Source organism: Primulina tabacum, chromosome 9, assembly GCF_025594145.1.
Source record: "Primulina tabacum isolate GXHZ01 chromosome 9, ASM2559414v2, whole genome shotgun sequence".
Lineage (NCBI taxonomy): Eukaryota > Viridiplantae > Streptophyta > Magnoliopsida > Lamiales > Gesneriaceae > Primulina > Primulina tabacum.
Window position 1 is genome coordinate 24,485,448 of NC_134558.1, and position 23,615 is coordinate 24,509,062.

General features: G+C 32.9%; 2 protein-coding genes and 1 long non-coding RNA gene across 4 annotated transcripts; all 3 read right to left on the reverse strand.

Annotated features, from left to right (window-relative positions):
• Positions 1–6,253: 6,253 nt before the first annotated feature.
• LOC142555017 (ASC1-like protein) lies at positions 6,254–10,189 on the reverse strand. The gene is made up of 6 exons (XM_075665649.1): positions 9,849–10,189; positions 8,076–8,305; positions 7,839–7,994; positions 7,169–7,354; positions 6,784–6,968; positions 6,254–6,608 (listed from the first exon to the last, which is right to left on the reverse strand). The coding sequence occupies exons 1-6, from the start codon at positions 9,984–9,986 to the stop codon at positions 6,577–6,579; spliced, it is 927 nt and encodes a 308-aa protein (XP_075521764.1). The 5' UTR covers positions 9,987–10,189; the 3' UTR covers positions 6,254–6,576.
• Positions 10,190–12,374: 2,185 nt separating this feature from the next.
• Positions 12,375–17,020, reverse strand: LOC142555018 (uncharacterized). 2 transcript variants are annotated; one of them, XM_075665650.1, is made up of 4 exons: positions 16,553–17,020; positions 16,009–16,451; positions 15,854–15,907; positions 12,552–12,687 (listed from the first exon to the last, which is right to left on the reverse strand). In XM_075665650.1, exons 1-4 carry the CDS (start codon positions 16,874–16,876, stop codon positions 12,567–12,569), a joined length of 942 nt encoding a protein of 313 aa, XP_075521765.1. In that variant the 5' UTR covers positions 16,877–17,020; the 3' UTR covers positions 12,552–12,566. The 2 variants fall into 2 exon arrangements, 1 of the variants encoding a protein (XP_075521765.1); XR_012822303.1 differs by lacking the exon at positions 15,854–15,907 and having other exon boundaries at positions 12,375–13,195.
• Positions 17,021–17,036: 16 nt separating this feature from the next.
• Positions 17,037–18,248, reverse strand: LOC142555019 (uncharacterized). The gene is made up of 3 exons (XR_012822304.1): positions 17,372–18,248; positions 17,177–17,298; positions 17,037–17,098 (listed from the first exon to the last, which is right to left on the reverse strand). It is a non-coding gene; the product is annotated as an uncharacterized LOC142555019 (long non-coding RNA).
• Positions 18,249–23,615: the final 5,367 nt, after the last annotated feature.

The window sequence follows — 23,615 nt, forward strand, 5'->3', positions numbered from 1 at the left end:
ATGCATAACAATAATATTCACAAAACATATTTAATGTGATTTAAAACTTAAACACACACAAAAAAACTCGTATTTCAATACTTATTACATTCAAAATCATAAAACTTACAGACTTGAGGCGTGACTTTCTAATCTTCTCGCAATCGGCAGTAAGCACAACCCTTTATCAGGACTTTGGTTTGATACCAACTGTAACGACCCTCACTTACTACTTAAAATATGCGAAAAATACTTTTTTATGTAATTAAATCCGTAACTCTTAACTTATAAGCTCAATAAAAACCTATACATAATTCGAAATTCCAAACAAATAAGCATAAAATTCGAAAAAAAATTTATATAAATTCAAATTCTGAATATTTTGAGGCGTAAAAAATGATCTACGTCAACATCCATAAAATATTTTAAAATATCCAAGAAATGATTTTTTTCGAACCAAAATGCAATAAAATAAATTGAAACGTCTGCTTAATCGTTTTCTTAAAACGTGCTAGAAATTTTTTTTTTCCAAGCCTCACATAGCATTCGGCTGAACCATAAAATATTTTGGAACCCTTTTAAAAGTAAAACAACCAACTATTTTATCAACCCAAAAACATTATTTGAAAAGTATAGCCCATACTATAACCTTTCAAAAACTAGTCATAAATAAATCATCATAAAAATATCTTCAACATAACTTAAAATCATAAATCATAACAAGTGTGGAAAACTAGCGTAGATCCTCGGGTTATGTGCACCTTCAGTCCAGCAAAGTCAACCATCAAGACCTCCATTAACATTATTATCATAATCACCTGCATCAATCACACCTAGTGAGTCTAAAGACTCAACACATCATATTCTTGATAACAAGTACTACATATACAAATCACATACGACAGTGAAAAATACTTGTACTTTAAAATATCGTTTTCATGAAGATGCATAAACTTAAAACATAATATTTTCGTAAACATTTTCATGATGCATAAAACTTTAAATAAAAACATTTTCATAGTGATGCATCAACTTTAAACATAAACATTTTCACAAACTTTTGCAAATACATTTTCATAAACATTTTCATATAAACATAAACATATTAATATTCATATTCATATTCATATCAACATATTTGTATCATCATTTTCATATTCATATTCATAGTCATATTCGTGTTTGTTGAATTCAGATCGTGATTGTGACTCGTATTCTTAATCGTATTGGGCGATGGATCCATCTAGAGAAAACCACAGTACTGGGCGACAGGGGACACCAGCGACACTCTCATCGGTCAACTGGACCCTGGCCAACGTATTAACATATTCGTATTCGTATCTGTATCCAAGGATACATGATCGTCGGGCTCCCATTGGGACCATAACCCTCACGATATTTCCAACATATTTAGTCACAATCCCTTCACGTCCTTCAACATTTCATATTTCCATCACTTAATAAAAACTTGCATATAATATCATTTTTCTTTAAAACCAAGCATGCAACATATCTTTTAAATGTCCACGTAAATCATAAAATCCATTAACATTTAAAAATCATAATTTAACTTATTAAAATCATAAACATCCATAAACATTTTAAAATAAACATTTTAACAGATTAAAAATCCGTAAACATGTAAAATAAACGTTTTAACATATAAAAATCATAAAAAGCCATAAATGTTTTAAAATCAACATCATAAAAATTCATAAACATTTGAATTAATCATATTAGCACATAAAACATCATTCAGGGCACTACCATGACGCTTACTAATTTCTATGTGTAAAATGACCGTTTTACCCCTAGACGTAAAATTTCACGTTTTTGACATTTTATTAATTTCAATGACTCTAACATGTCCCAAATAATTATTTAAGTTTACATGAATTTTCTCATATTTTTATTTAGCTAAAATCGAGGACTTTTAATTTATTCTTTTACTAAGACGTATTACTGCGTTTTAATCCCGAATTAAACCAAACCTTAATATAGAATTCCCAAATTAAAAACTTATACTTTAAATAATTATTTAAGCTTAAACCTAATTTTTCATAATTTTATAAAGCTTAAAACTAGGCGTTTCGATTAATTCTTTAATTAACGTTTCGTGCGGCGATTAAATCTCGTATAAATCCAAAACTCGTTATTTTGATCCCAAATTTTAAACATGGCATTTTTAGTATTTATTCTACCCTTCCAAGTATGAGCCACCCCCGTGGACCCATGGATTCAATTTTAGCCTTTTAATTTTTGATTTTGACACACTAACGAACCCACCGAGCCATCTACCAATTTACTCGAGCTACGCCCGAGCCACCTTGAGCCAAAACCTAGCAAACCCACCTAAGGGCCCTACTGACCAAGCCCAATCCCATGAACCAGCCCCTGGCCCGCGTTAAAGCCCCTGCACCCTGGACCCAATTGCATACGTGTGTGCTTGTGAAGTATTTTGGTGCACTAGGACTCCTCCTTCTAGGACACTACCAGCTGTTAACCACTCGACCCCTCATGACCCTAACCACCCTGGACCACGCCCAGACCCAGCCCAGACCAACCCCAAGCTCCAAAACCGAAGCCACATCTCAGCACCTGTATTGGCCGAGAAACCCACATGAACATGGACTCTTGTTTCTGTTGCTAGGACCTAGCCAACCGACCCAGATCCTGAACCAGCCTCTTGTGCCTCTTCTTATGACCCTAAGGACCTAACCTAGCCCAGCCCCTGGCCGAGCCACAGACCCAACACAAGTTGCTGCACATCTGCGCAGCTTCCTTGGCATGTTCTCGGGTGGAGTCCTAGCTTGCGAGGACTCCTCCCCAGCCTCTTTTCTCGAGTCCTAGCGTGACTAGGACTCTTCCCTTGACCCCTCACGGACCATAGCTAGCCCTGGTCCCAGCCCTAAGCAAGCCAAGTCCGATAACCCATGAAATCGAGCCCTTGACACACACACAACCCACTTTCTGTTCCAGCTTCTGTTATTCAGTTGTGCAACATTTTTGGTTGATTTCTATGACTCTAAAAATTGTGTAAATCATCCTTGATCATATCCTAGCCATGACAGCCCCTTTAGCAACCATTTAAACATGTTTTTGAATCCAATATCAAGGGTTAAACACAAGCATATGCATAGTTACGAAAATTGTGAATTGTGTGACTTATTTTCATGCAATTTCATAAACAATTATGTAATATGTTGTGATGATGGGTAAAAAAAGAATATGACGTGCCTTTGCGTCTTTAACGCACGAAAAACCGTTGACGATTGCGAAGAACGACGACGAGGAACGACGGTTTGAAAACCTTGCAACTTATGATGCTTTTCCCTTGAATTTACAAAAGTTTCTCTTAAAAATATGTTGTGTGTGCCGTGTAACTTTGGGAAGAGTTTTAGGGGTAGAAAAATCTGAATGTGGCGTACACATTGAGGGTTTGGGGGTGGCGTTTTGGCTATTTTACAGTTAATTAATCATTAATTAAGTTTAGGCTCATTAAGAATGTAAATTAGGTCCATTAGTGATTAATTAAAATGTTAAAAATAGTTTTGTTTAATAAAGTTTGTGAATTTATTAGCCGGGTTGCCAGAACGCTCGTATTTTTGTTGCAAGTCCAACACCGATAAAAATTACGTCTCGGCGTATAAAATCGCCTCAAAACCACTTATTTTAAAAATACTAAAAAAAACATCATCCATATTTTAAATAATTTAAAATCAATTATTTAATAAAAACATTTTACGTTTTTCAGCCCTCGGTCTCCGTTCTTCGATCGCAACTCGAATAACCTTTAAAATTACATTTTAATGCAACCATGTAGGAAAATATATTTAAAACATTTCAATATGCACAACATTATTAATTAATGCAATTATAATAATTTAATTAAAATACTAAGAATTTAATAATTGCATGTAGGTGGTTTGCGTGGACCTTAAAATTTTCAGGGCGTTACATAAATCATATTATTAAATCAGTTTTAACATGAATAAAGCTCATAGACTGCAAGGCCATCCGACGTGCATTGCCTACAGTCCGAGCCTGCTCACTGGTCATCACCTCCAGTCTTCTATACAATGTCATCTGGATCAATCAATTCTAGTGAGTCTATAGACTCATCATACATAAATCGTGAATAACGAATACTACATAATAAAATACATGTAATTTAAACAAACTTGATACGTAAATTACCTAGGCATAAACAAATAGGACGTGACTTTTATACATAAACATGTTCATAAAACATGATTCGCTTGACATTACATAAACTTAAATATTTTGCGTTGAGTTTTACTCATTGAAATGTTGCATCATAATATAATTTGTTTGATCAAATTAAAACCACAACGCTTGGTCGACAAGGATTACCACAGCCTTTGGAATGGATATCCAAAACCAATTATAAGATAATTTGGAAAGGTCTGGTCCCTGGACACGTTCTCCGGCTTCTAGACTAGTACATGCGTAATTTGGCCACAAGACAACTTACATACCTCAAAATAAATATTTTTGCATGTTATATTTATTTAAGAACGCCGTGGACATCGTTGGATAGACACACGGACCTACTTCCACCACTTAAAACTTACAATTCAAAATATCTCATAAACTTGCATGTTACCCGTACGATTCTCGAATAAAATAAAACGACTTGCGACTTATTCCCACGAGTCGGGACTCGACTCAACCTTGACCATCAATCTAACACACTGTCCATAGCCTTAGAATCACCTTTGGAACAGCCCAAAACCATCCCAAAATAAGACAAGCAACTCTAGGCTCTATTCAGCCCATTTTTGACACGTTCGGTTTCTATACGGCTCCAATCTTACCACGGCTAGAACCATCCATTAACCAAGCCCTAGACCATGACCTTATACCCTAACCAAACAACTGATATGGTCTTTACCAATTCAGATCGCACATGGACGTCGTGGAGAAACCGTCCATGACATGCCCTTGCACGCGCTTCGCACACGTGCTGTCCCTTTTTGTCTCAAGCGACTTTCCTACCTAACCAGCCCACAAACGACCAAGACCAAACCCACCTTAACACCCTAAGACATGGTCCAGACGCTAGCCATGAGCCTAGCCCAGCCCGAACTTTACCCAACTAGCCGAACACCGAAAACAACCCCCACGTGCACACGGCAGCAGCTTGCGCTCCGCCTTTTCTTTCGCGCAACCAGACCACTTCCAACACTTCAAGAACTGATAAATAACCTCTAAATACATCCTAATACATCACCACACACAGCAGCAACAATATGGACGATCCACACGTAGCCAACACGTCAAAAACTCATGAAAACTAGAAGAATCTCGCGCAAAAAATTTCAGCATGCAAATTCATGTTTTGAGTCAAATCTTTAATGTATAAAAACTTTTTTCCTGCATAAACATCATCAAACAAAATTATATAACAAGATTGAGGTGTCAACAAATGTTTAGAACATCTCTTTGCATTTATACGTTCGAATAAATGAATAACGACGCGATTCTACGTAGAGGATGAACGGACGACAATTGCTAGATGTTTTCCTTGCCACAAACTTGTGAAAATCCACCAAAATATTGTATGTAGATGTGGACAAGTAGAAGAGACTACATGGAGGCCAAACCCTAGCTTTTCATGCTTTTGTGTGTGTTTGCGTGTGTTCTTATTTTTTTAAAAAAAAAAACTTTGCAAATATATACATGTATATAATCGGATATACGGGTTTGATATGGGTATGATTTTACTACATTCGCCTCCACCCCTATACTCAAAATTCCCCACCCGATTATCGATAATTTTACCCCATCCATATGTTTCTCCACTTGAGTCGGGTATCAGATGTTCCGTCGAATTCGGAATAAATTAACTCCCTATGTGTTAAGAACTGAATTTTTAAACACAAAAACTCGTGTAAGATGATCTCACGAATCAATTTTATTGATATTTACATCACTCATAAAAAAATATTATTTTTATACCAAAATCATTATTTTTATTGTAAACATAGATATAATTGACTCATCTTACGCATAAAGATCCGTAAGACCGTCTCACATAAGACATCCTCATTTTTTAAAAAATCTTCAAGGTACTGAATCATACGTGAACGTGTTGCATGGGGGTTTTAGTGAAATTAATCCATATTTAAATGTTACAAATTTCACAACATCAGATTGTCGTCAATTTCTCGTCAAACTTAATATACAGATGCATAATTTTTTATTTTTTTAAAAAAGCTCCCAAGTCAAACTTTAGAGGAAACAAACGGTGGCACTGGTAGACGAAACTGCTGGGATCATGGTTTTCTATACATGCTGGTGAAGCAAAATGCAAGATTCCAAATACTTTCTTATCGAAAGCGGGCAATCCCTCTGGGAGCAGGAAGAAGAGAGTTTTGAAGAAGATAGTAATCTATCCTCAACTCAAACTTCTACGTGCAGCAGCCTCCGAGTAAAAGAAAATATCTGATGTGGTGAAATAGTAGCAATTGTCCATCACGAACACAACTACGTTCTTCAATTCAATAGTAGCACCGCCAAATAAAAAACAAATTTATCCTCAAATGAATGAACCGTGAAATTTTCCTTTTCCAATCAATCTTCGTGCTGATCTTCGTCTTCAGAATCTGCAGGAGAAACAAGGGACACGGTCACCTTGATAATAGAGGGTCCACGATGCAAGAAGTTGTCATTTTTTTAGCATGCACTCAAGAATAACCATTTCTGTTGCTAACTGGAAATTTCTTTATGCTGGGTGAGTCTAGATTAAATTTATGAAACATCCGTAAATTAGTCTCTTACCAGATCGAACGTCATCGCTAACTTTGCCCCTTGCAAGGACTTGCTTGACAAGCATCCGGTACATCAACACCCACCAATAGATATGAAGAACGAGCAACGAGAAAAGAAGAAAATTGAAGATATAGTAATAGATAGGCCCTTCCACTTTGTGTTTCTCCTTATCCAATGTCTGAGTCACTTCGTAACTGCGTATAAGAGTAGAATAAGAATGACGAATATAAAAGGAACAAATGACTAAATAGTCTCACATGTACCTACAGGAACAAGTAACATGGTAATCTCTCATGTACTTATTTTGACAGAAAACAAAGCTTTATCCAACCAAACTTCTACTTCAAAATGATTCATACAAGTATATGGCTTATTACAGAGTATGAGAATAAACCTCGTGCTCCAAAGGACCCAGAACGGATAATAAACGAGGCGGAGTAGGACCCACGATAAGACAAAAAGCACAAATGAGAAGCTCGCCAAGGCTTCCGCACCACTGTATTTAGACATCTTCCCTACTTCAAGAAACACATCGCTGGCATCATGAAGAGCTAAAACAATTGAACCGACACGCGCAAACCTGAGTCGAGAAACAAAAACTTCTTAGCCGTACTAGATTCCACACCTTCACAAAATACCGTCCTTATGCTTGAACAAGGTAGAATTCAAATTGTCAAATTTGGAGGTAAATCTGATTTTTTCTGTTTAAAGCTACAATTTCAGTTCCTCTCATCCAACAGACATATCTTATGGTTTGATTCTAATCAAACGATTCCAAACAACAATTGTTTGAGGTGGTGAAAAGCAACAATTACTCCTGTTGCCATGTTTTGCTAACTATATAATGGTTGAAACATGGTGTTGCCTGGGCGTACGATTTAAAGAGCCTTAAGTTGCATGGTTATCATTAATTACGATATTTTGTACAGCAACAAGTGTTCACGCCCAGACGCGGTCTATTTGTTTTCCTACTTAAAGCTGCTCTTTCTTTTTGCTCATCCTTTGTTTTCCAAGTCGAGATCTGTTTTCAAAAGTACCAACAAAAGCTGAAAACTTGAACAAACCTTGATGTGTAAGAAAACATAATGAGAATTAAAGTTGCAACATGATGACCCATAGAAACTCCAAAATCAGACCGCCTTGTCTCCCAAAATATCAAAGCAAAAATGGAGTATACATAGAATCCTCCAGCATACATATAGAGACCCTTCAGTTTCAACCTGTCTACCAGAAACAATCAACAAACTAACCACAAAATAGAGATTCCACAATTTTTTTATAAAATAGAACGGAAATCATACTTGTACATTTGGTTAGGCCAAGATTGGTTTCCAGGTCCAACCCAAAAATATTTGGTGTTTTTGAACCAAGGCTCGTCATAAGTCACGGCTAGGGCTAAAATCTCTGCTGAAAGATAGTAAATACATTTCCATGCTGACTCCTTGAATTTGCGTATTTTCTTCTTACGCTCTTGTGATTCATTTTCAATGGCTTGCATTCCTTTTCCAAAAATTAGACGCCTTCCGATCTTCTGCAACATATTAATAAAGCGAAGTGGAGCAAACTGTCGAATACAGTAGGTAAATTTTGAAGGCCAAATGTTAGTAGAGAGGAAAAATATTAAAATGAAAAAACTGTTTCAGATTGGAGATGGAATTTGTGGTTCTCGGCATCACTGGTGATATATATACCACGAGTCAGTACAAAGACTAAAGGGGAGAGTTCGTTTTTCCATGCAACAAGGCTAGAATATTTTAACAAAAATACAAAAGGTGGATACCAAAAATAAAACAAAGATAATTAGCCATAACCACAGTTGTGGGCATGCTCGATGTTTCCATTACCAGTTTAGCCTGTGCCAAACCATGATTCATTGAAGATCAAAAGAGGACGTAACATGAGAAAATCCCCAAGATGTTCTAAATTTAATGCCTTTTATCTCGATTCAAGCATTCTTGGTAAAACAAAAGCTTCATTTGGATAATTAACATGCTAAAACATGATACTGGAACATGAATGAAGGCAAAATAAAGTCCCTTGCTTACCAGAAAATTTATCCCTGCCAAAACAGACTATTTGGAAGCTTCAAGAGGAATTTCAACCACTAAACGGAATCTTAAAAAATCAATAACATTAAAAATGTTAAATTATTATTGACCCACCTCCGATATGCTCGAACTTTTGGAACAAAGTAGCTTCTAAAATTATATTTTATAGCCAAGATGTCAACAAGTTCAAAACTCCAACAGTTATGTTCCATTAAGTGCCACATGCATATTCATTGGCATTTGTTGTCCAATACATAACCAACATGCATATGCACGCCTTGAATATTTATTGGGCTTGCGTTGCTCATCTTTGTCTTACAAATGAGGGGGCATATACAAAACAATTGTTGGTCAGCTTCCCACGAACTTATGATCAGGGGCAAATTGGTTTCTAGCAAACGACACCGGGGTTGGGGTTAAATGTTTCAATGCCGCCTTTAATTAACTTGCATAATCATATCCAAAAGGAAAAAACAAAATTATATTTCCACACAACTTCATGCAAGAAGCCTCAAAAATGTACCACAGTTTTATGATTGAGGCTTGTCTGATTTTCCTATAATTTTAGCCTGAATATAGTCGAAAGTCATAACACATTGTTGTGATCTAAATTCCAACTGGGAAGACACCATCTTCAACATTTTAAACATTCAATTTACTATCAAGAGTCATCTTCTACGATCTTTCACTCTTTCAGTTTCCTATTTTGACAACTAACCAAATATTACAACAACCGATCCGAAATCAATCAGCGCCACCAACATATAAAGCCTGTCCAATTTCTTGCAAACTTCAAAAATTTTAATCGCTGAAACATAAATTGAGCAGCAGCATAACAATAACAAGAACCAATACAAACCCATCAAGAATAAGCATAACATTCAATGTGTCTGCAATACAAATAACGCAAAACATCACGAAATACACATTCGGATATAAATTATGACTAAGAAAGAAAATTCAAAAAACGAAAACAAGAAATCTCAATTTACAAAAAGGTCACGGATTTTTAAGGGAAAAACATACCTCGAAAACAAATCTGTCAAGGAAAAATCGAATAGTAGGAAAAAAGACTGCGAAGAAAGGTAACGCGATGAAATCTTGATATTGCGCGTAGGATTCTTGCTCCCAGTCCACAGATTTCCTCACCTCAAGAAAGCCCATGTTGAACACTGTAAAGAACCAAAACAATACTTATCTATTCGAGTACGTGGTGATAACTGATTAAATCTGAGACTCAGATTCAAAATATTTGTTGGGTTCAATGTTCATGCTTCTCAAGTTCTTTGTTTTTCGTCGAGCTAAAAAAAAAATTGGATCTTTAATGAGCATTTGTGTGTGGGAGTTCTTCCCATTGACTTAGAAAATATCAATAAATTTTATATAAAATCCTTTCAAAGTCGTTAAAAAAAAAAAAAAAAACCCTTTTCAAACATTCGAAGAACAAATGCCAAAAATTCATTCCCATCTCTATCAATGAACTTTAAAAAAGAAAAGAAAATATGCAATGTTCAACAATTAAATAAAATTTGTATTTTAAGAAACAAACTTTTTAAAATTTGGCAAAAACTTACGTGAGACGATCTCACTGGTCGTATTTTGTGAAACAAGTCTCTTATTTGAGTCATCCATGAAAAATATTAGTTTTTATGCTAAGATATAGTTTGATACATGAGATAAGAGAGATATTGATAGGGTTTTTTCACCGTTTACAACAAATTTCTTAAAAAAATTTATGATTAAAAATCATGTATTAAAGTGATTTGATTTATCACTGACGAAGACTAACATGACGTGTTTTTTATCTGAAAATTTACTTATATATTATTTACCTTCGTTTCAAATGTATTATTCTTGTGCTTCATTTCTCTAGATTTAAATGTATCTTTATTGGTCATTCATTGTGGATTTTCATTCGATGTTCGATTAAAGCATTGTATTTCAGCACATGAGGTTTGTATGCTTTAAATTAAGTTTGTCATTCGACGTTTCATTAAAACCGTTAATTTATTTATTTGTGATTATATATTTGCAGATAAAATTTTGATTTTGAACTTCTATTTGAGGTAAACGTTGATATAAATTAATTTACTTGAGTATTCGAATATAAATTATGAATTTATCATAATCTTACGGTTTCGAGTTTATGATTAAAATGCTTAATTATGTTTATATGTATTATCAGTTATTCTTATTATTTTATATTATGCAAATGATAATAACAATACTTTTTCCTTCAATGTTTTATATTGGTAGTATTTAAAAAAAATTAGTATAACGATTAATTTATTTTACACAAATAATATAAATGTTTTTATTATAAATACGGTTAATAATGTTTTTAATTACTTAAATGTAAATAAATATTACAATTAATTTCATTTCTTATTATTTTATTTGACATGAGTAGTATCAAAACTTTTTATTATAAAAATTATTATTTATAATATTATTGACTTATAAGATACAACTAAGAAATACATTTTTTGTATTTTAGAATAATAATCAATTTTTTTTAGAAAATAATAATAATACTTTTATTTATAATTATTATTGATGTTGTTGTTTTATAAAGGTAGCATATAAAAAATTAAGTATTACAGTTATTTTATTTTACACAAGTAATATAAAATTTATTAGTATAAATATTGTATTTTTGTTCTTAACGTATTAAACATAAAATCAGTTGTATAATTAATTTATTTAATTATTATTTTATTCCACGTGCGTATTTGTGAAAACTTATTATTATAAAAATATTATTTTATTATAATTAACTTGTAAGATATAAATAAGAAATACGATTTTTTATTTTAGAATAAAAATAACACTTACAATTGTAATTCTTATGGTTTTTGTTTTATTTAGGTATGTTATAAAAAAAAAGTATTACAGTTGATTGATTTTACACAAATAATATAAAATCTATTATTATAAATTTTTTTTGTTATTAATTTATTAAATAAAAATAAGTATTATGATTTTATTATTAACTTAATTCGTATTTAGTAGGACCTATTATTATTTTACATAACTAATATAAAATTTATTATTTCTAAAAACTTTATTAAAAAAATATACATATAAATGATTTTACTATTATTTTTTTTCCTATTTAGTATGAAATTTATTATCATAATTATTTTTATTATTACTTACTTACTAAATAAAAAATATTATTATTATTGATAGTAGTAGTTTAGTAAACAAATTTAGCATTATCATCATTATTATTATATTTAATCTTAATAAAAATGAAAGCATATGTAAATTAATTTTATAGTGTATTATTTTGTTATATTTCACATTTTGTTATTCAATTGAAATTTTAAAAAATTTATTATCACCTTTTTATTTTGTGTGACCCTATTGAATTTTTTTTTTATAGGAATGGACAGTATGCCGATGCTTTTATTCGTAGGTGGTAATATTATTATAGGACATCACACCGTAAAATATAGTACCACTGCATTGAGGGCAACACGAATACCAAGATCTATTAATTTGCATGAGTTGAAAGAAATAGTATACCGTCTGACAAATATTGAAAGTTCAAATTTTAATTTAAAATTGTCAACAAAATATTCCTACATAGATAAGTCACATTGCGTAGAGGTGCATCTTGACATCAATGATGACAACAATTTACAGTTTATGCTGGATTCTATTAACGAAATGCAGTGTATTGAATTGTATATCGAAAAGGATTTCATTGATCATAATGTAGATGTTGAGGTTCCTGAATCATACATTCCATGTATAACTGAAGGGTTCAATTCGATGGAATTTCATGATGAAGCTGGTACTTACGCTGCTGCTTTTTTCGAACCAATAGATGAAAATCGATTTAATTCGCATGATTGGACTGGGGGATGGGATCAGTATATTACTGACACCGTAGAAGAAAATGTTAGTTGGCCGATTTCCGCACTGAGGATGGGATTCTGGTGCAAGAGGATGGTACTCAGTTGACACAAATCAAGTAGGTTTGGATTGTTCACTGAGTGCACATCGTACTGGATCGGGTTATGGACTGACAACTGTCGTACATGATGAACAAAGATCACGTGAGTTATCATTAGATGTTCACCTTGACGCCACTGAAATATTTACTGAACCTGATACAACTACAAGTGAAACAGATGAAGATGAGCATGAAGACGAAAATGCCACATTTGCTGATATTGGTCCATCTCATACCGACACCAGTGATCATATGCATGCATATCCTTTTGAAGGCATTTCAAATCTTGAACACCGACCCGATGCATTACCATTTTCTGTCCCGCCTGTCGGTCAATCTTTATATGACGTACCTCAATTCTTTAGTACAATATATGATGAGCAACGCCCTGATTCTGTTGGAATTCCATCTGCATAGAATTTGAGTTATTACAACGCAGATAGAGGAGAAATTTGCACGAACATGGTTTTTAAAGATAAAAAGCATTGATAGCAGCAGTTAAGGACTTTTCAGTTAGAATTGCTCGACGTGAGTATCAAGTTGTGGAGAGTACAAAGACTTTGTGGAAAGTTAGTTGTAAAAATAAACATTCAAATATCAACTGTAGATGGGGTCTTCGTGTATCATTAAAATCAAAATTGGGGTATTTCAAGATCACGAAATATGGTAGTCCACATACATGTATGTCTAGCCAGGTGGGGTTAGACCACCATAACTTGGACAAAAATATGATTGAAAAAAACACTTGTCGGTATTGTTCGTTGTGAATCTTCGTGTGTGATTAAATATGTTATCCAGCTTGTGAAAGATCGATATAATTATCAAATCTCATATGGTAAGGCATGGTACAGTTTAAAGCGGGCGGTGGTAAATGTATATTGTACATGGGAGAGTTCAGTACGTTTTTTGCCAAGGTACATGGGTGCCCTTGTGAAGTACAATCCAGGCACTATTGTAGAGTGGAACCATTTACCGAGATACAATTCTCAATTGAAGGTGTTAAACTACGTGTTTTGGGCCTTCCGACCATGTATAGATGGGTTCGCACATTGTTGAAAAATAATTAGCGTTGATGGTACTCATTTATACACGAAGTATAAGCACAAGATGCTTATAGCTGTGGGTTTAGATGGAAACAACCAAATCTTACCCTTAGCATTTGCCATAGTCGATGAGGAAACATACGACTCCTGGAAGTGGTTTTTGGAACTTCTATGCAAGCATGTGTTTCGAGGATCAACATGTGTGTGCCTTATCTCCGATAGACATCGTGGAATCATTAATGCTGTTGAGGAGATACCCGATTTTAGACATCCACGTGGCGTACATCGTTTTTGTCTTAGGCATGTATGTTCTAATTTCAATACACATTTAAAAAATGTGCACCTAAAAGATTTATGTTGGAAAACAGGCACACAACATCAAATATGTAAATTTGATGCCATCATGGATGAAATTAAAAATCTCGAATCGAGAGCTTTTGTTTATCTCTCTGAAATTGATAAACACAAATGGACTCTTGCTCATGATGGGGGATGGCGACGTGGTGTTATGACGATCAACATGTCAGAGTGTCTTAATTCTGTTCTGAAGGGTGCTCGTCGAATTCCTGTATCAGCGTTAGTTCAGTTGACATTCAATCGTTGCGTGCAGTACTTCATCGATCGTATCACACGAAGGCAACGTATGATTCAGAGCAATCAGCCTTGGCCTGATTACGCTTTTCGACTGTACGAGAAATGGTCTTCGAGATCTAGTGAACACACTGTTGTTCGTACCGAGATTAGAGACCAATCGGCATCTGTTGTTACGGGAGGGCGACAAGGTCGTGGTGAACGTGTACAAGTTGTGACCCTCAGTCTTAATGAATGCTCATGCGGAAAATGGACTATCTTTGGAATTCCATGTTCACATGCAATATGTACCGCCAAATGGTATAGATTAGATCCTACACAATTTGTACAACGTTGGTTTCAGATGAGTGAATACGTAGACACGTACGAGGGAAGATTTCGTCCAATTGCTGATGAGGAATATTGGGATGAACCAACATTCGAACTGTGTCACAACCCGAATAGGCGTCAAAGAAGGAGAAAAGGGAGAGACCGAACTACAAGAATCAGAAATGAGATGGACCGGCCTTCCACACGAGAAAGGCAACGCATCCAGCGAGAAAGCTCAATACAACAACGTCGTAATCAGAACATGTAAAGGTAATTTTTTTATCTTTTAATTTTATATTTCATTGAAGTGTTTACATGTTGATTGGTTGCAGGTTTGAAGGAACACTATGAAATTCAATGTGTTACAATTGTAATTGTATGTTTTTCCTTGTATCTTGCTAATTCTTATATGTTAATCGAACAGTTTGTTTGTTTAAATTGGATCGTATGTCATATGTTTTAATTTAGGTGTCTATATGTTATCTGTTGTGTAAAGTCATCTCGTTATGTATTTTATTTTACAGCATCATCAATGTTTCCTAATTATAGATTGTGTATCAACAAATATATATTTATCATATCATATTTAAACCTACGTATCTTATTTATTATAGCAACACAATCTAATGCCGTTAGAAAAAAAAAACAAATAAATTATTTAAAACTCAAAACAAATAGATTTAATTGTATTCAATATACATAACTTATACATTTAAATATTTTATTTTTTCTTCCTACCCAAGTGATGCCCAGTCCCACAATCACGTGGCTTTGGGATTCGTTTACTTTTACGCACGTACTGTGGGGCTTCAACTTCTTCTTCTACATCTTCTTCTTCATTAACATTCACTCGAACGTTGGCAAACTCGTTCATATCAATGTTCAGGGGAACCTGACTTGGTGATTGAGGATGAGAATATCCCAAGTATGAAATTGGTGATATGTTATAATTTGGGCGGACTTCTTCGTACTGCTGGAGATGACCGTCAAATAAGAGTTCCGTAAATGAACGTTCGTAAGCCTGCTGTGGAGTTGAAATTCATTATCCGTTCGCGAAGTACCTAACCCAAAAGAAACACTGAAAGAATCCTTATTTGACCAATTAGCATACGAGGAAGGCACACTATAGGAATGAAGTGGAGCTCGAAATACAGAATCTCCATGCGAAGTACCCTCTCCTGAAAGTCAAAAAAATATGACGTCCAATAAGTACATGGAGGTAGAAATAAACATATACTTCGATAATATAAAGAAATTGCGTTGATATTTAAAAATATACCATGTGAAGTGGAAGCCCAACCAAGAGTTACGGGCAACTGTGTAGTCGTACCATGCGAAGGATAATCCATTGAAGGTGAAATAAATATATTGTTGAATAAGAACCATGAATGTGAATTTAAACAAAGTAGTTAGATAATAAAAACATGTACCATGTGAGCTGTGAGGCCATGAATGAGTCGTCGGAGATTGTGTACTCAGGCTTTGTCGCCAGTCAGAGGTCGAGAATGATGGTTCATCGGCTACATCATCATCTCTCAGTCTTCGCCTTCTGTTTGAAGACCTAGCATGATGATGTTGTTGCTCAGGTGTTCTAAAGGACATTTCATACAGTAAATCACATGTCTGGATAGTTTTTTTAACAACTTCAGCTAATGCTTCACGCGGTTGATCATCAATAGAGAGTCCTCCAAACAAATTCTTCAAATTTGATGTCTCATCTCTCTATTATAGAATAAAAATAAAAAACCTATCAAACACATGCATATTAAATTGTAATAGAATAAGGCAAAGTGTTGAAAATAAATTGTTTAACAAGCACTTACCACAATACGTCTGAAATATGCATCTGCGGCCTGATAACCGTAATCGATTTGTTGAGGCTCTAAAGGAGATATGAAACGTCGAGTTATAGAATCATACCATGTCTCATAATCATATCTCATGCTATAATTTTCAACCAAATCACTCTCAACAATCAGATTATGACGATTTTCCCACGCATCCACCATCAGTCTATGATGTTTGACCCAATCGTAATTTTTGCGTCCTCGTCTCGAGCATTCATGTAAATGATCTCCATCAAGTGCTGATATTGGAATGTTTTGTGACATTCCAAATTGCCGAAGAACTCGATTTGGGCGACGCATCTCCACAATGTGAAAACATATCAATGGGCACGCACTTCGCCAGAGAGTGAGATGTCTACATTCTAAGGGCAATGACAAAACATCCACAGCTTCGAGGTCGTAAACAAGCCATTTGAACTATAAATAATGAAAAAACGAATCATGTACCCATTGTCAAGTACATCACGAATGATTCGCACAGAATGTATAGGTGTATGTGTCCACGTGAATACATTTTTCCATCTGTATGCACATTAAATTCGTAATACTATAAAATAAAGATGACGTTTTCAATTTTATATCATATGTTGCATTTATTACCTTGTTCCGTATGGTGGAATTGGAAGAATATTATCATGGTTGTTTTCATTTTCAGGTCGAGCGATGAGGTTGTATCCTAAGCGGTCAGGACATAGAGGAATCATTCTTGACCATGCCAAAATCTACAAAACAATCGAGTTTAATAAATGTGTATAAAAAGGAGTATACTTTGAAATAAAAATTGTAATAAATAACCTGCAATATGTATAAAGGGCCTACGATTTCTTGTTTTCCTGACCCAGAGGCGGAACACAATTCGTGATATAAATATGAAAGTACAGCACTTGCCCAACTATAACTACGAACCTTATGTATATCTTGCAGAAAATGCAAGTACAACAGTTTGACTACACAACCTTCAGAATCAGGTAACATACAACCACCGATAACCAACATCGCAACACATCGGGAGTATTGTGCCACTTCTATGTCATTACTGTTTCATCAATTACTGTTTGTGTACACTGTAAGTACAGAGTAGTCAACTTTAAACTATTGGATCTGAAGTCTGTCTGAAGTGGCATAAAACCTAACCAATCGTAACAATAAACCTGCCATACAGTAAACTTGCAAGATACATCGGTCCCGATGATAGGATCACCATCAACATTCAGCCCCCAAATTAACGCAACATCTTGTAGCGTGATTGTGGCCTCGCCAACTCGCAGGTGGAAAGTATGAGTTTCTCGGCGCCATCTTTCCACAAGAGCGGTTATCAAATGATTATCATAAACATAATCACCACATAAGAGGATGCCGTAAAAGCCCATTTCGTTTAGACATGATCGGACACGATGGTGTAGTATACCACTTTTCAAAAATTCCCAAATTAAATTATCTGATCGACGCACTCTTAGGGTGTTATCCAAGTTGTTAGGCGTAATAAAATTAGATATATGTGTTTGTCGCTGATAAAGAACAGTAGGATCAACAGGTCCAGCATGTAACGACATCCTACAATCAATAATAAAAATTATATATTATTATTATTATTATTATTATTATTATTATCTATCACAATATTGTATAAACAAAACAAATACAATATCAATTATAAAAAATATAAAATAAAACATTAACTACAAGTAAAAAATAATAATTACACTAAAAATAATATTTTTACAATCTACGAGTTTTGAAAATACGAAGTTATTTTAATAATAAAAATTAAAATACACACACATATTTAAATTTTCGAATCTTTCTTAAAGAATTAATTGAATCTAACATTAGTGTAGTTAATAATAACGATTGGAAAATGTATTTTATTAAAATATTTAAGAATTTATTTATTATTATTATTAAAAAAAATACAAAAGTCACGGTTTTTTAAGAAAAACAAGTTCACACAAATATAAATACAAAACATATTATATTTACAATTAGTTTTATCCTAACATATGATTATAAAAATATTATAAAAATTAACAATAACTAACGAAATAAACATATAACATTATCGTGGTTCATAATTAACGGATATCGTATTTTTTAAAAAATAGTTATTTAAGTTAAAAAAAGTTATAATCAAACATATATCAATAATTAAAAATAATCTATTTTTTAAAAAAATAAAAAAAATCATATCACTCTAACACACGAATTACAATTAAAATTTTTTTAACATTTTTTTTGTAAAATTAAAAAAAAATCCAAACAAGCATATGCCAATAATTAATAAAACTGCAACTCATTTTTTTTACCTTAATATGGTTCTTCAATAACATCACAAATTATTTTTTTTAAAAAATGTCATCAAGTCACGTGTGCTTCCAAAACAGATAAAGCATATGGCTTTATAGTTTTTCACTACCATCCAATTATCAATAAATAAATTTGCAGCCTTTGACCACATTGTATCGATCGACGATACAAATATATTTTTTTAAAATAATTAAATTAATTTTTTTTAACTTTTTTTTATCACAGAAAATAAATAAGGGAAGTGTGATTTTTTTTTAACGTTTTTTTATTAATAGAAGTCTGCAAATTAAAAAATAATAAGGAAAGTCACGCCTACTTGGTAGGCGTGTCAAGTAGGCGTGACTTTCTTTTTTTACGGAAAAAAAATAAGGGAAGTCACGCCTACCAATTAGGCGTGACTTCCTTTTTTTTTTTAAACAAATTATTATCTTTTTTCCAAGGGAAGTCACTTGTAGGCGTGACTTCCATTTTTTTTTAAAAAAACATTAACTGCTAATTTTTTTAACAATAATGCAAATTATTAATGGAAGTGTGCTAATTATCAAAAAAATAATAAGGGAAGTCACTTCTTTAAAAAAATTAGTAATGACTAAAAAATCAAGTAGTTATTAAAATTGAAAAAAAAAATTAAATGACACTACAAAATTAGTCTAACATAAATAATGACTTCCCTTTTTTTTAAAAAAAAATTATTATATTTTTTTCAGGGTAGGCGTGACTTCCCTTTTTTTAAAAAAAACAATAACGCAAATTTTTTTTTTACAAAAATGCAAATTATTAATGGAAGTGTGCAAATTATCAAAAAAATAATAAGGGAAGTCATTTCTTTACAAAATTAGTACCGACTAAAAAATCACGTAATTATTAAAATTGAAAAAAAAATTAAATAACACTACAAAATTAGTCTAACATAAATAATAATTTCATTTATAAATTTAATAATTAAAATAATAATTTATGTAAGTATACACACCTTAATATAAGTTGTCCAAATAAAATGAACCTGCAAAAACAAAAAAAAAAAATGTGCTGAGTCCGCGTCTTTTGAAAAATATACAAAAAGTGAAAAAATAAATTCAAACATATACAAAAACTTACCGATGAAAAATATGAGAAGAGTGAATGAAAGGAGAGAATCAAGTATTCAATTTATAGAAGAAAATTTATAATATTATAATAAATTCGAAATTATTAAATTATGGTGTAGCAGCTTTTAACACGTGCTGAGTCCGCGTCAAAGTTAATGTGTCGCAGCTTTTAACATGTGCCGAGTCCGCGTCTTTTGCATAAAAATCACGCCGCAAATCGATGGCGTGGCGTGACTTAATTTTTTTTTAAAAAGATTAGGCAAGTCACGCCATCTCAGATGGCATGACTTGCATTTAAAAAAAAATTTAATAATTGGTTAGTCACGCCTCTTGGAGGCGTGACACTTTATTTTGTAATTTTTTTTTACTTTATTTTATAAAAAAATAAAGAAGGTACGGTAAACGGTGAAAAAGCCCGATATTGATAAATAATCTTCGTTATCCCACGTTTGGTACCTTTTTAGAAAGCCCATGCTAATATCGTAGGCCCGTATAAATAATTTTATATAGGGATAAAATATCCTTTTATGAGATGTGATAATTTTAATCTAATGATAAAAACACCATAAATGACTTAACTGCCCTCAATATATAAAAATCTTAAATCCTATTGTTCTCTCATTTACTTGTAGGTAGAAATTAAAATCAAATAAATATTTTTATTTATTTTTATATATTATATAATATGATAATTATATAAATGAACTCGAGATAATTATATAATTGATTTGTATAAATCTCAATAAAATTATTAGTATCACTCGATTAATCTTAAAAATTTATATTTGACTTGACTAACAAAATTAAGGGCTCAATTATCATATTATATAATATATAAAATTAGGTAAAAATAAAAATAAATCATTCAAGCATTGACGGTACATGAACAGATAAGAAATATGAACTCAAGCAACAACTTTGAAATTATAAAATTTATTATGATAATGTTAATTTTTTCATTACAATCTAATATATAAATTTAATCACTCTTATTAAAATCATACCAAACATTAAATATAATATCCTACATCTTATTTATCATTAACTTATCTTTATATTATATATCACATGTTTATTCTATCATGTATATCAAACTATGCCTAAGAGTATTGCTTTTTATTGTGAATATCGATACGATTGACTCGTCTCATAGATAAAGTCTCGTGAGACTGTATCACAAGAGATCTACTCTTAAAATTTTCATACCAAAAATCTCATTTAATCAAAATTTTAATTCTCTTCGTCAATTTTCCTTTCAGTTTTAATTTTATAAATGTTGTCTAGAATAAAATTTAATTGAAAACTTATTATTGAGTTGAAATTTGGGTAATTGTGAAAAAATATCCAAACCAAACTTAACTTTAAATTTACTCTATACCAAAAAACTTTGTTTCCACCCCCTAAAAAATATTTAAAAAGACAAAAATACCCTTATTTATCTTTATATGTGTTAAATTCAATGATCGATTTTCCTGGGCCAGAAATGGTATCAGAGCTTATAAATATCCCCGATCCTCTATTGTGTGGTCTGACACGAAGCGCGACTCCCCGTAGGGGACAACCTAAACTCTTTTAAAGTGTTTGAGGTTAGCAAGCTGATAGATACCCTTAAGTGTCACCCTGTGATTGATCAACGGATCCCTCATCTACTTATCCGAAAGTCGTAGCTCTGAGTTGGGGTACCGAACTTAAATGATATCAGATCCTAGATAAAATTATTTCAAACATACAAATTTATTATTATGTGTAATTAAATGTTCGGAGAGGAGAATTTTCTCAAATTACATGAATCTGTACCCAAGTTCGAGATTAATTCTTTGCAAGAGTTATTTCAAAATATTGCAATATTTGAAACAGGAAAATCTAACCAAGGTTAGATATATAGAACAAAGAGGAACTTATCAGAGACCTAAGGTAAACTTATGATTCAGAATAATTGGTTCCAAGAAATAGTACATGATTCCTCTAAACTCTATGGAGATCTTAGAGAAATTCAGAAGACATTACATAATTATGGCAATATACTACATTATATACCGCAAAATGTGGAGAAAATCCTTGAAAACCTAGAAGAAATTCTTGAAATATTAAAAGATATTTGAACAAGACTTCAAAATCTAGAACAACAACCAAGTTCTAGTAAGAGGACTTCGGAAAGAGGGTTGCCACCATCATTTGGTACTGAACCCTTATTACATCTAAGAGGGAAGGACAAATTGAAGCCAAAACCTTTAACTGAAGAAGAAAAAATGATCAATCTAATTAAAACAATCTCAAAAAAGAAATTAATCTGCTAACGACCTTAGAAATGATTGGTCTAGAAAATCTTCAAGATCTTGCAGAATCTTTTGCAAATCATAAGGTTGTAGATTTAAATATGAACACAACTGGAGGCGAACAACCTACTATAACCTGGTCATCTTCTCAGGAACCACCAAGAAAAAGTGTAGGATCTCAGAATATAAATATGAGAGAAGCTCTACCCGATTTTCATACTGGTGAAGAATCACACCCAGCAAGGACGAGCTCAAGGAAGAGTCAAATTCTTTTGCACCAAACACCTTATGGGAAAAACAGAGAAGATCTCATAGATGACTGGACATCAGCTATGAGAATCGTAGCAAGACCACTTGATCTCAGCATAGAAGGATTCATTAAACTTCTATAAATGAGTCTTATGGGATCAATGAAAATTGCTTGGGATATGACTTCAGTAGAAAATAAAAGAACAGTCCTAGCCGGAGAATCTATTAGCGAGATAGCTGGAATAATGACTACCCTTTTTAAAGCACAACTTATAGGAGTAGACTATTTCAACAGTCAAGATACAGAGAAAAAAATAAATATACTCAAGCTCTATATAGTCTTGAATTACATGATATATGTTTAGTGGATGAATATATTATATTTATTCACTAAATATAGATGAAATTCAGGGATTGAAGAAAATATATCAATGCAGCTTTTCTTCGCCAAAATACCAAGTCTCTAGAGAGAAATGCTCATAAGAGAATATGTCCCTGGCAATCCAGATACATTGGCACGAAGAGCCTCTTTCCTCAAAAGAAAATTGGCAGAATGGTGTCATCTGACAGCATTACAAAAAAATTACAAAAGATTAAGGGGTATTAACAAACATACTAATTTGTGTTGTAAGGAAAATGATCTTCCAACAATTATTGGAAGTAAACCACAAAGGCAGAAGAGGAAAAGTTTTAGAACTCATCCTTATGCTAGAAGTGTAAGGAGTTCTTGGAAACCAAGAACAGTTTGGTCCAGATAAAAGGCTAGATCTTATAAATCTGGGCAAAGAAGTGGACCATCAAGAAGTAGGATATCATCCCAAACATCGAGTACCCCTCGAAGAACAGGAAGAACACCTAGAAAGAAAACTTTCAGAAGAGCTCACACTATAGCCAATGAAAGTTTTAAGGATTGCAATTGCTGGACATATGGAGCAAGAGGTCATATCTCGATCAACTGTCTAGAAAATGAAAAAGAGGAATAAAATGCTTCAATCCAACCCAGATATTGAAAAAGCAGTTTATTATCAAAATCTTGTTCAAGTTTACCGGTTTGAGGATATTGTCTCAGACGAAAGTATATATGAAGAAGAAGAAGTCTTAAGTCAGGAAGAATATGATGGA